Below are 12675 nucleotides of genomic sequence, written 5' to 3'. Positions count from 1 at the left end.
GCATTCCACCCTGCGGCTAATACAAAGGTGCGGTTTATCCATCAGATCACAAGGAGGCGCACTATAAAGGAAGCGCAAGAGCGTCAGGCAGAGCAAAACAAAGCAAGTGAGCCCAAAAACAGTAGGAGAGACAGAACGAGAGCGAGACACTTTGCGTCCTCATTATGGAAAAGAAAGTAGCGGGAACCCGGTGTAGTAACTTTAGAACACCTGCGGCTTACAGTCGGGTGCGGCTTATATGTGTAACAAAAAGTATTCCCCAAATGTAGCCAGCGCGGCTTATAGTCCAGAAATTATTGTAGGTGCATTTTCGACACATTTGTCTCCAAATTTTTAATTACGTCTCAGTGTCAAATCCAAAGTTGCAAATCCCAATTTCAGTGTTTCTGCCCATTTACAGTAATGACACAAAATGCTTATTAATCTATTGAAATAATTTTGAGTTCTATCTGCCAAAAGATGCATTCATGGGCTAAAAAGAGGTCTTCCTCTTGTATTTTAGGAGCACCACTGGCTCCAAGAAGATTCCGGGCCATCCCAGCTGCTCTTGGGACAACGTGCAGCCGTCGCATCCTTTCATCCAGGATCCCACCATGCCCCCTAACCCGGCCCCGAGCCCCCTCATCCAGCTGGAGGAAGTCTGCCGGCGCCTGGCGGAGGAGAAGATGATCAAGTCCGGAACAGTGCAGCCAAAGCAGCGGTGAGTGGACGCCTACGTTTTAAACGTTTTACAGTGTTACCCCGATTTATTCAGGTTCACCTACTGCGGTCCTACTTTTTGGGAGAACGTATCTGGAATCGCGTCGGTCTGGAAAGTTTCTCCCATGATTAACATAAACAGGGGTTCACTGTTTACGACCTCGACAGAATCCCTTCGAGTAAAGCACCGATGACGGTCGAGTGCGTGTCTAACAAAGATGGCGGTTGTTGACTCCTTTAGGTATGTGATGGAGGTGATCCAGCGGGGTCGCACTGCACTAAGGCCTGCACTCTTCCCGCCGCTCAGCGTGGTACCCGCCGTGTCGGACTGTGAGCTCTCCGAGCCCGAGTACGTCCGCCCCAGTTTACTGTCATTCACCTCCCCCTCCCCGCTCCCACCCCCAGTGCTCATCACTGCTCCTTTATCACTCACACAAAATTTGGAGCATGAGAAATAGCATTGTCGATGTAGTTTTTTCCCCCTTGTTATTGTTAAAGACCACTTTGATTTCCCGCATTATTATTATTATTATTATTATTATTATTACTTAATTTATTTATTTATCTATTATTATTATTAGTACTATTACCATTACTATTACTAATAATAATAATAATATTAATAATGTGTCTGTCATTTCTAAAACTAAATGACAAAATAATACAAATTATATATTTTTTTCTATCACATTTTTGCATCACTGAAAATGTACTTAATTTCTATTTTCTCACATTTCATTTTTAACACAACACAAACTATTAATTTGCTTCACTCATGATCGTCATCATTATTATTATTATTATTATTATTTAAAATAACTAAATAATGAAAACTATTAAATAAAACGATACTCTTTTAACTAGTGCTGTCAAAGTGAAAGCGTAGGCTCTTGATTAATCACAAAAAAATTATTGCATTATTCATGTATTAACGCATATTAACCCATTTTGGCCGGGATCACATGACCATATTTCTACCACTAGAGCCGTGAGCGCTGTTTTGTTTTGATGAATTCTCGGTCTCTTAGCGGGAGTTATGAAATAATTGACGGTGATTGATGACGGCGCGGGAGGACTTCAAACCAGTGTAACCAGTCGTCAGTGGCATATTATTAAGAAATATATTTGTAAGACAATGAGGTTGTTGAAAATTTCGCCGACTTTGTCACGGAATGGTCGACGAATAATTAACACTCGATCCGCCAAAGTTTTTACAACTGCGCTCCAGTGTTGAAGGTAAATATACCCGCAGATGTGACACATATATTGAAGCTTTGTCATAATAAACTTACTTTATGTTAACGCCACAGGTTTAAGCTCTGAAATGTTTTTGAAATTATGTTTCTATCTGCTTCAGGAGCACAGATATCAATTATTTAGTAGGCATTGACAATATTGTTGAATTTCCAGAGAAACTTCTGGTTTTTGGGGGTGAAGCTAAAGTCATCCATAGGTTTTAAAGGCATGTTTTGCCAGGCGCTTTAGGCCTTAATGGGTTAATCACACTTGACAGCGGATGATTTCAGTAAAGGTAGCACAGGTTGTGTTTGAGCAATAAACATAACTACATGCATTTAAGTAAAGCATTTAATAAATGTTTGCGTATGACATTTATATTTGCCCTCGTCAAAATATTGGGGTAATTTTTTTTTTCATTTTCAATTATGCAAGTAATTAACTGATTAGAAAAAGAGGAGGATGTGTGCGCACTGTGCAGTGGATTAAAACATGTGGAAGATGTCCTCATAACATTAAATGGAGAGAGAATTAACACATAACAGGTGCTCATCAAATTTGGCGGGCAAAAAAACGTTGATTAAAAAGCCTTTTTAATTGAGTGATTAATCATGATTAATAAAAAATTCTAAGACGTGATTAATCAGACAAAAATTTTTTTTCGTTTGGCAGCTCGAATTTAACCATTAACAATGACATTAGTCATCTCATAAATGTGCCCACAATAGTTGAATTTCCTTCACTTATTAAACAAAATAAAACAAAAAACAGTCATGAAAAAAATTTAATGGAATAACTGGAATATTTGTCACTAGATAAATAAAACAAAAATGAAGTTCTCTGTTTTGTTTTGTTTATTAAGAGCCCCATTAGTTTCTGACACATCTCAGGAGCTAATCTTCCTGGGCTCTTTTCAAATTCATTACAATCATTTCAAATAAACTTATACACACCCACGCTCACACACATACACTAAACAACAAAAATAAATAAAAGTAAATGAAAGGTCAATGCAATCAAATAACATTAAATAATACATACATAATTGAAACACAATCAAAATAAATAAATATGCTCCAATTATTTTACAATTATCCCCAATATAAATGAATTTACAAATCCAACACACATATATATATATATATATATATATATATATATATATATATATATATATATATATATATATATATATATATATATATATATATATATATATATATATATATATATATATATAACTAACCTGACGTGTGCCATAACCATGATAATATGAAGAAAAAAAAAAGAAACTTTGCCATAAATAATTTCTGGTGTTTTTGTTAAAATAGTATTTCTAATAAATGTTATTTAAAAAAAAACAACAACCTTAATCTGCATTTAACTGTTAACCAAGCCAAGTTATCATGATTGTTATCACATTTGTTCAGTATGGGCAACCCAACACGATTCTTGCTGCTCTATTTTGAGCAACCTGTAACTTATTTAAATTACTTTCACTCGTGTTTGACCACACCACTGATGCATAATCCAAATACAAATCCAATTCCCAAAAAGTTGGGACACTATACAAATTGTGAATAAAAACTGAATGCAATTATGTGGAAGTGCCAAATTTCAATATTTTGTTCAGAATGGAACATAGATGACAGATCAAAAGTTTAAACTGAGAAAATGTATCATTTGAAGGGAAAGATATGTTGAACATAAATTTCATGGTGCCAACAAATCTAAAAAAAAGTGGGGACAGGTAGCAATAGGAGGCTGGAAAAGTCAATTGCACTTATTAAAAAAAAAAACATCTGGAAGACCAGTTAGCACTAATGAGGTCCATTGGCAACTTGAGTATAAAAAGAGCTTCACGGAGTGGCAGTGTCTCTTAGAAGCAAAGATGGGTAGAGAATCAGCAATTCCTCCAATGTTGCGCAGAATGATAGTGGAGAAATATCAGAAAGGTGTTTACCAGCCAAAAATTGCAAAAATGTTGAAATAATCATAATCTACAGTGCATAACATCATCCAAAGATTCAGAGAATCTGGAACAATCTCTGTGTGTAAGGGTCAAGGCCGAAAAATCATACTTGATGCCCGTGATCTTCGGGCCCTTAAACGGCACTGCACCGCAAACACGAATTCTTACTGTAAGGGAAATCACAGAAAGGGCTCAGCAATACTTCCAGAAAACATTGTGGGTGAACACAATCCACCGTGCCAGCCGCTGTTGCGGGGCGCTATATCATACTGACTAAAGAGGACCAGGACAAGCCAAGTCAGTTTATACGCCTGCATCTGTGATGGTATAGGCTTTCACTCATGCGTGTGGCATGGGCAGCTTCCACATCTGGAAAGGCATCATCACTTTCAGAGAAGATCTTTTTCGCATTTCTCAACACGATAATGCCAGACCACATGCAGCATCATGGCTGCGTAGGAAAAGGATCCGGGTATTGAAATGGCCAGCCTGCAGTCCTCTTCTTTCACTTCGAGAGCACATTTGGCGCATCATAAAGGGGAAGGTGCAACAAAGAAAGCCCAAAACAGTTGAACGGTTCGAGAGACGCGTGTTAGACAAGAATGGGACAGCATTCCTATTTGTAAACTTGAGAAACGTGTCTCCTCAATCCCCAGACATTTGCAGACTGTTGTAAGAAAAAGAGGGGATGCCTCACAGTGGTGAAAAAGGCCTTGTACCAACTTTTGGGGAGATTTGTTGACACCATGGAATTTAAATTCAACAAAAATGTTCCCTTAAAATGATACGTTTTCTCAGTTTAAACTTTTGACCTGTTCTCTACGATCTATTCTCAATAAAATATTAAAATGTTGCACTTCCACATAATTGCATTCAGTTTTTATTCACAATTTCTATAGTGTCCCAACTTTTTGGGATTTGGGTTTGTATGAAAGTACTAAAGATTGAACTAGCTTGTCTTGTCTTGTATGCACATAAAAGCATAATGCTTTATTTACCAATTATATGAATATGACACAACAATGGTACATGTATTCATAATTATTGATGTGTGCCGTCATCATGTCTTCAGCTTTTTTATTTTAATTATTTTACGTAAGACATTTTTCATCAATTGACTGTCTTTCTTTTGGCTTTTGATCTATCTTATAAGTTGTGATATATCTGTTGCTTTGCCATGCTTGCTTGGAGCCTGTCGTGGCTTGAGATTAAGAAAAATGCTGCACTTCACATGGCCAACAGGAGATGGCGCTCAGCCACAATCATCCCTCACCTTGTACTTAATACTGTTCCCCCCCCCCCACCCCCTCCTCAACCCCACCCACCATACAGTTACACACCTATAATGCGCCCAACTGTGTGTTGTTTTTTTTGTCGAGCTTGCACTTGTTTCCCAGCTATGGCTAAATCCCATGTGTTCTCATTTGTATCGGCAGGCATAAAGCATGTAAAAAACAAGCATGCGACAGCATGACTGTGGCGTACTACTTCTGCGGGGAGCCCATACCGTATAGGACGTCTGTCAAGGGCCGGCTGGTGACGCTCGGCCAGTTTAAAGAGCTGCTGACCAAGAAAGGAAACTACAGGTCAGACATTGATTTCCACATCACGTAATTGACACCTATTGAATTGCGGACTTGCGTATTGTCTGCCGTTTAATTAATTACATAAAGTGAATGAACTAAACAAAGTCAACAATCCTAAATTATTAAGATTTGCGGAATACTGTCAAATATTTAGAACTCCTACTTCCAAGTTCCAATGTAAAGCCTCCTTCTCGTTCGCAGGTATTATTTCAAGAAGGTGAGTGACGAGTTCGACTGCGGGGTGGTGTTCGAGGAGGTGCGCGAGGACGACGCCACGCTGCCTATTTTCGAGGAGAAGATTATTGGAAAAGTGGAAAAGATTGACTGAGGCGCGTGTCGGGAGGGAGGGAAACACGAGAGAGGGACTAGAGAAGGTGAACAGGAAGTGGGTGAAAAGCAAAACAGGAAGTGCTAAATGGGGGCATACGATGTAGCTTTGTAAAGTTTACTTAAGGAAAAGCACTGCAGATTTTTTTTACTGTGGTATAATCACTCATCCTTTCTAAAGTAACCACACTTATTGTGATGATTCTTTTGATATGTATTGATACCAGGTGTGTACAGTTTGTGGTAAGAAATAACATTTTATAACTATTTAACTATTTAAAATTTGATATCCTATCGAAGCCCCCGATGAAGACGATCATGATTCTTTTTTTTTAAAGGATTATATTTATGACTTGCTATTTTGAAATGCCACTTAAGAGTAATTTATTATTTTGCGACTTTTTAGTCAGGCAACACTTAGGGGGCCTCAGTTATAATGGCAAGTTTTGGGGGGCTTCTTGTAGCAAGTCCACGATCGAGATATTGTATTCCTCAAAACTGATAAGCCACCCTGACAGTATGAAATTGTTATTGTTATTATTATTGTTAATGTCCTATTTTATTCTATTCATTTTACTCATATTCGTAAAATGGCCTCCTACTAACACTGAGTGAACTGTCAAAATGATATAATTATAGATTGGAACATCTATGCAAGCTGCTTTCAAGTTATGATGATGATGATGATAATTATTACAAAGAAAAACATTGTACTGTTAATCTAGAATTGACCCATTTACGTAGAATTGACTTTTTGAGGTTCCATTACATATCATATCACATTTTCAAATGAAGGCTTATTCCAGCAGCAAAGTCAGTGCCTGTCATATTGGTGCCTGGAAGGATCGTGTCCTTTAAAAGTCTTCTTAAATTAAAGGAGCTAAGTAACAATTGTTAGAACTTTTGGCCCACTATTACAGGTCGTTGATTTTCTTTGGTAAATTTTCATAGCATTTGTTATATGGCAAAGATGCTAAGCTAAGAATGTACATGCTAAAAAAAAAACTGTACAAAAATTTGTAGAAAAGGTTTTAGTATTTTGTGCAACATGAGGTGTCCTGGCTGGTCCACCAGCAACATTAGACCACTTAACTCATTCACTGCCATTGACGATTATAGACGTCAAAGTTTCATTTGAACTGTGCTGGCAGTGAATGAGTTAAGTGGGTGTTGCGGTGTTGACATGGCGATTTGAATTATGACAAACCTGTGCAGCTTAAATAGTATCTTGAAGTATGCATTTTTATTATTATTATTGTTATTCATGGAAGTGCTTACTATTTGCCCTACGGTGCCCTCTATTGATGTGGAGACTCATTGACCTGACAGTGGCAAACATCAATAGCATTTTGTTTACGTGACAATATGCTAGGCTAGTGAATGTACAAGCTAAAAAAACATACAGAAATACATAACTTGAATTTAATGTTTGTGCAAGCACACTAGCAACAATGCTAGCATTAGTACAACTTGAGAGGTGTCATGGCTGATCTACTTGTAACATAAGACCACTAAAGTAGGAGCTGTGGGGTTGCCATGGCAACAACAATTTTCTCCGTATGTCAAGACAGTGCAGCATACAGCATCAACAGGATTTTTACAAATGTGTTGAAGGTCAGATAATTACATAACTTAAAAACATGCCTTTCTAGTAATCATACCATGGAAGCGTTTATAATAACAATAATTCATTGAAGTGTGTAGCATCGCAAACTCACAGGAGAAGTCCACAAACGTCACAAATTCTAAAGAACACTTAGAAAATGTTGTCGAAGGCCACAATGAGACGTCATGTCCTCCTCGGCATTCAGTGCTGAAAGGAAGCTGCAGTTGATGTTGAACAAACATTAAGTGGATCTTATTATGTTCTGAAATCTTTAAGATTTAGATGCAGTATAAAGCTAATATATTTGTCATATTTTAAGGAAATTATTTAATTTATGGATGTCTTTTTTTGTTTGTCTTTTGAGATATAAGCTTTTTTTTTTCAAGCCCCCACAATGTCCTTCAAATGTATAAAGTGACCATCAGAGTGCCTTTATTAGTATTATCATTCTTACAAATATTCTTGTTGTTGTTTGTATGTAAATATGTTAAACATGAAGTGTCATCAACCAGCAGCCCAGTCAGCACATTCATAACCTCATGAGAGAGAGAGAGAAGACACTTGAAAAAAGGAACCTGGACAATAAAAACATGCAATAAACCAACACTGGACTATGCAGTATAATTATTCAAATGCTAGAACTGCTGCTTTGGTATGTTTTGCTTTTTTATTTGGCTTTTATGTGATTCAACACAAAAACTGGAGCCCCGGCACAAATGGCAAAATTCCATGCGTAATTGAAATTAATGTTAACCAAGTTTATACTTGACTATAGATGCCACAAGATAGTGGCAAATCACTCCTTATGACTAAATAGTTTTGGCACCAAGATGCTAGGAGATGGGCACTAAACATGGCATTAACTGGAAAGCTTGCAAATACAGAAATACAGAATGTGCCTGTGGCGACTCATTGTCCTTGTAGTACTTCTGTGTTTAAATGTGAGGCTTGTGTAAGGAGCAGTGATGCTGGTTACTCAATAATGGCCGCCATTTTGAGTAACTACTAATCTCATGAGTTACTATTGATGCTGTCAAGACAGTTAAAAAAATGACAGATTAATTATGACTTGTAATTAATTGATATAATTAATCTATTTTGTAATCTAACAAAAAAAAAATTGCTGAGAAAAGTCCTCAATTAGAGGTATTTTTATTTGAATACGTTATTGTAAGTTGTTTGTTCTTTTTCCATTTGTTACGCTGTCTGTATGGATCTGTATGTATGATGTGTGGTTGCTTTTTATTCCCTAATTCGCCACATCAAGGAAATGTTTGGCACATTTATCAGCAAAATGCCTGTTTCACTTTTCACGACGATCGGCGCAAAATGAGTTGAGGGTTCCACGCACCATCAATAAAGTGAACGGTCACCCCCAAATTGCTGTGGTTGCCAATTGAGGTCCGGTCATCTTCGGTTAAAGCAACACAGGTTGGCGAATCCTCCACGAAAATATCAAGTTTGTTTTTCTTTTCACCGTCATACATCTTGCTGATTTTAATTCTTCTATGTTTATCAGCCTGCAGTTCATCGTTCATCGACGCGGTCGTATGCGGGTGTTCTTGAGTTGGGTGAAGAACTCTGCTATGGCTCTCTACATTAGCATCTTGTTTGCTACCGTTAGCTATGGCTGCAGTCACAAATGGGTGCTTAAATTCGTGTGGTTGGATAAACTTGAGCTACTCCTGTGCTAAGCAAACTCACTACAAAGAAAGAAAACACTGCATACCTTTATCGTTGGTGCCGTTATTATTTAAATAATTTGCCATTCATCAGACCAACAACTCTCACAAGCTCCTCCATTTCGTCTCTCTCGCTCTGAACCCTGAAATGTGGGAAACTGCGTTTTCCGTTTAAAAAATGGGAGGTAACTCTCATTTCCTCATTCATAAAGTCTGCTGCGGCGAGTTTTTGCGTAAATGCGCCTATAGTCCAAAAGTTCAATTTTGTCACAAACATGGCATGTCCTTTTGACAATGACCCTATTGATGAAGGTGCCGCATTATTGCGCAGGGAATTAAATATTCGTCGTGAGATTGTTATCAGACCGCGCATAGATATGCTCGAATTTCCGGACGGTTATCTTTTTGAACGATACCATTCCACATCACAATCCATCACCAACATACACAACTTAATCCGTCCTTACATTTGCAACATTACCAGCCTTAGTCATGCGCTTACATCACAGCGTATATCGTGTGTTGCGCTTCGTTTTTTTCTTATAACCGTTTGAATAATGTTTTTATTTCAATTTTTTTCTTTATTGTTATTTTTTTTTAAATTTAATTAATTTTTTAAATTTAATTTTATTTCATTTTAAGTCGAGCGCGCTTCTCCCCCGCAGGATTGCATCCGAATTAAATGAATTAATGAGCTACCATTCAACAGGTTTCCCCTGTAATATTGTGATTGCAAAATAATTACATTTAAATGTATGCATTGACCAGACACCCGAGCAGCAACGTTTTCCCACGCCGCCTTCCTCTACGGGGAGCCGCTGCAATGTTGCACTTTTTTTCGATAGACATGTTCAAATTCGCCATATGATCGTTTAGATTTCCAGGTGAGATGCGCTGCGCACTTCGCTTCCCCGTTGCCATGGTGACTCGCCGAATCGGGGCTCCACTGACGTGGACTTTTTAGTGTAGTGGCAACGCCAGGTGAAACAACTCTGCGTTGATATAACTACAGTACCTCAAATCAGCGGTCCTGGAACCGAAAACGCAGAGTTTCCTATCTCAGGGTATGTCAACTCGCTGTTCAGGGTTAGTCTCGGTGTTTGTTGAACATGCTTTGTGAAATGGACCCCAGTTCCTGAATGTTGTAGTTCGACAAATTCATAAACAATGTGCTATACTATCTTTTGATTCAGGATAATGTGTCATTGGGAAAGTATCGGGTAACTCCTATCTCGCAAGTACTGACATACACACGTTATGTAAGTAACACAGAAGCACACGTGCATGTGGAAACACGGCTATAAAGCAATCCCTTTTTAATGGACTGCCCCTGCAGTTGCAAATGACGCATTTAGCCATCCTTAAATACCCTCTAAGGAAAATGGCCGTGCAGTTGCCGGGGGCGACGACATGGCCCACTCCCACCCGAGTCTTGTCAGAGTTGTCAACTGTGTCATTATTCGTTGAGAGTTGTAGAAAGTGACATAAACAAACTCTTCAGGGGCAAAATTTTTTGGCAGCATTTAAAAGGATAGCTTTAATCCGGACTCTTTGGATTTTATTTATGAGGGAATTCACCTTTTTTGACACAAATATGAGTACTAAAAAAAAAATTCTGTACTGGCAAGTAAGTAATTACAGTAACTATAATTTGATATCGTAATCTAGAAATAGTCATTCACTCCTATTATAATTTTTTGGGGTGTAAAAACGTCAATTTAGAGTATTCACAATTAGCAGCAATAGCTATATTTTAGCATTAAAAATGTATGTATTAAATTCCAAGTTAACGATTTGGAATATTTCCAAAATTTTCCACCTCAATTTCCCTTGGAAGTTTAGCAGAAACTTTCGGGAAATTAACCACGAATGTTCCACCCCTTGGCAACCCTATTCCAGAGACCCAACTATTCGTGTCCAATCCATTAAATAAACAGTCAATTTCCCAAGATATATCCCCATATAACTAGGACAGTATATATTAAAAAAAAAAACACAGCAAATACATAAAACAGACACACTTGATGTAAATTGAAAGGAGACAGATTGACGACATCTCTCTTGTTCAGAACATTCATCCTTTGAGAGGAAAATTGGTTGCAAATGCACGAACAAAAACACATGGTTGAGGTAGGCCAAAGCACACATAATTATACTAACGTCAACAAAATCAGGACAGAAAAATATAGATTTTTGTTCAATGGCAATTACTTCATTTTTTTCCCTAATATGCAGAAAATACACATCTTTTCAAAAATATACACAATGTGAACAAGTGCACTGAGGGGCACATCCAGGTAAATATATAATAAATAACACCAAACAGAAACATGCCCATAAAGGACCGAATAAAGTGTGCAGTTTTTTGTTTGTAATAATAATAATAATTATTATTATGATGGTATAACCTGATTATTAAAGTTTGTACATACAGTATTATAAAATTGATGTCACATCAAGATAAGTAGATTGATATTTTCTTAACCTGCATGCATAACGCAAAACACAATTCAGCATTTGCGCCAAACTTATAATAAATTAGTAGTCAAAGTTACAAAAGATTAAGCGCTGTACTCATATTTTGTTCAATACGTAGCTATAAAAGCCTGCACATTTTTCAAGACAAAACAAGTTAGGCCATTTCACAATTATTATTTTTTTTAAACAAAATCTTAGCCGTGAGCTGATGCAGAAAGTATAAAGTGCAGACGATGGTTAAGGCAAAAGCTGAATCATTGACTTACCAAGGCAGTTTTAGCTTCATTTGGAGGACGAAAATACATCGAGGTTTTAATCTAAAATAGTTAATATAATGTAATATAACTTGTAAATAATAAATATAAGAATATACAAGGTCAGCTACTTATGCTCACAAGGGATGTCATAAGTAAGGATGATTTTTTGTTTTAAATAAATAATCGCAGTCTATGAAATAAGATATAATAAAGTAAAAGTAGAAGGGAAAAAAGTAAAGAGGAAAAATGGGAAAGGGAAAAAGGAAAAAAATATGTAAAAAATAAAATAATAAATATTTCTAATTAAATAGAAGAAAAATAAGGGTCCAAAAAAAACAGAATAAAAGCAGTGGTGCATGAAATAAAACACAAAGAAGGTAAAATAAAACATTTATCTTAAAAAACAAAAAACTATCAATAATGAATAACAAAAAACAAGCGGCTCATGGATGGATAAAAATATCATAGAAAAAATAACATATATATAACTTAATAAAACAAAAAGTAAAGGGAAATACGAAATATTTCTAATTAAATAAATGAAGAAAGAAGAAAAATAAAAGGTACAAAAACAGAATGAAAATTAAATAATATAAAAACATAATGTATAGAATAAAAGCTGTGGTGCGTGAAATAAAACATGAAGTGAGGTCAAATAAAACATTTCTCTTTAAACAAGAAATAACAGAAATAACGAATAACAAAAATAAGCTGTTCAGATAACGGACGGATGGATGAATGGATGGATGGAAATAATACAAAAATATCTTAATATAAATACACATTCACATCTAGTTCACATATCCTTACACACACAGACATTTTGTCAGAA

The 12675-nt window shown here is 36.6% G+C and overlaps 2 protein-coding genes across 6 annotated transcripts in view; one reads left to right on the top strand and one right to left on the bottom strand.

The window, feature by feature from the left end:
- axin1 (axin 1) overlaps positions 1–8025 on the top strand; it is a 33662-nt gene extending 25637 nt beyond the window's left edge. For 2 of the 3 annotated variants that reach the window (XM_086087229.1, XM_086087220.1), the window contains 4 exons: positions 503–700; positions 941–1048; positions 5344–5493; positions 5695–8025. In XM_086087229.1, the coding sequence (XP_085943355.1) occupies positions 503–700; positions 941–1048; positions 5344–5493; positions 5695–5821 (583 nt within the window). In that variant the 3' untranslated portion in view covers positions 5822–8025. The remainder of the gene's footprint in view (positions 1–502; positions 701–940; positions 1049–5343; positions 5494–5694) is intronic. The other variant, XM_086087239.1, reaches the window with a different exon arrangement.
- galr2b (galanin receptor 2b) overlaps positions 6996–12675 on the bottom strand; it is an 18827-nt gene continuing 13147 nt past the window's right edge. For all 3 annotated transcript variants that reach the window (XM_086087261.1, XM_086087269.1, XM_086087252.1), the window contains one exon: positions 6996–12675. This exon is cut by the window's right edge. The gene's annotated coding sequence lies outside the window, so the exon portion shown is untranslated.

This window comes from Leptonotus elevatus, chromosome 1, assembly GCF_054856555.1.
Source record: "Leptonotus elevatus isolate MCC_2025b chromosome 1, RoL_Lele_1.0, whole genome shotgun sequence".
Classification (NCBI taxonomy): domain Eukaryota; kingdom Metazoa; phylum Chordata; class Actinopteri; order Syngnathiformes; family Syngnathidae; genus Leptonotus; species Leptonotus elevatus.
The sequence above is the reverse complement of the archived record's forward strand: the minus strand, read 5'-3'. Positions and strand labels throughout refer to the sequence as shown.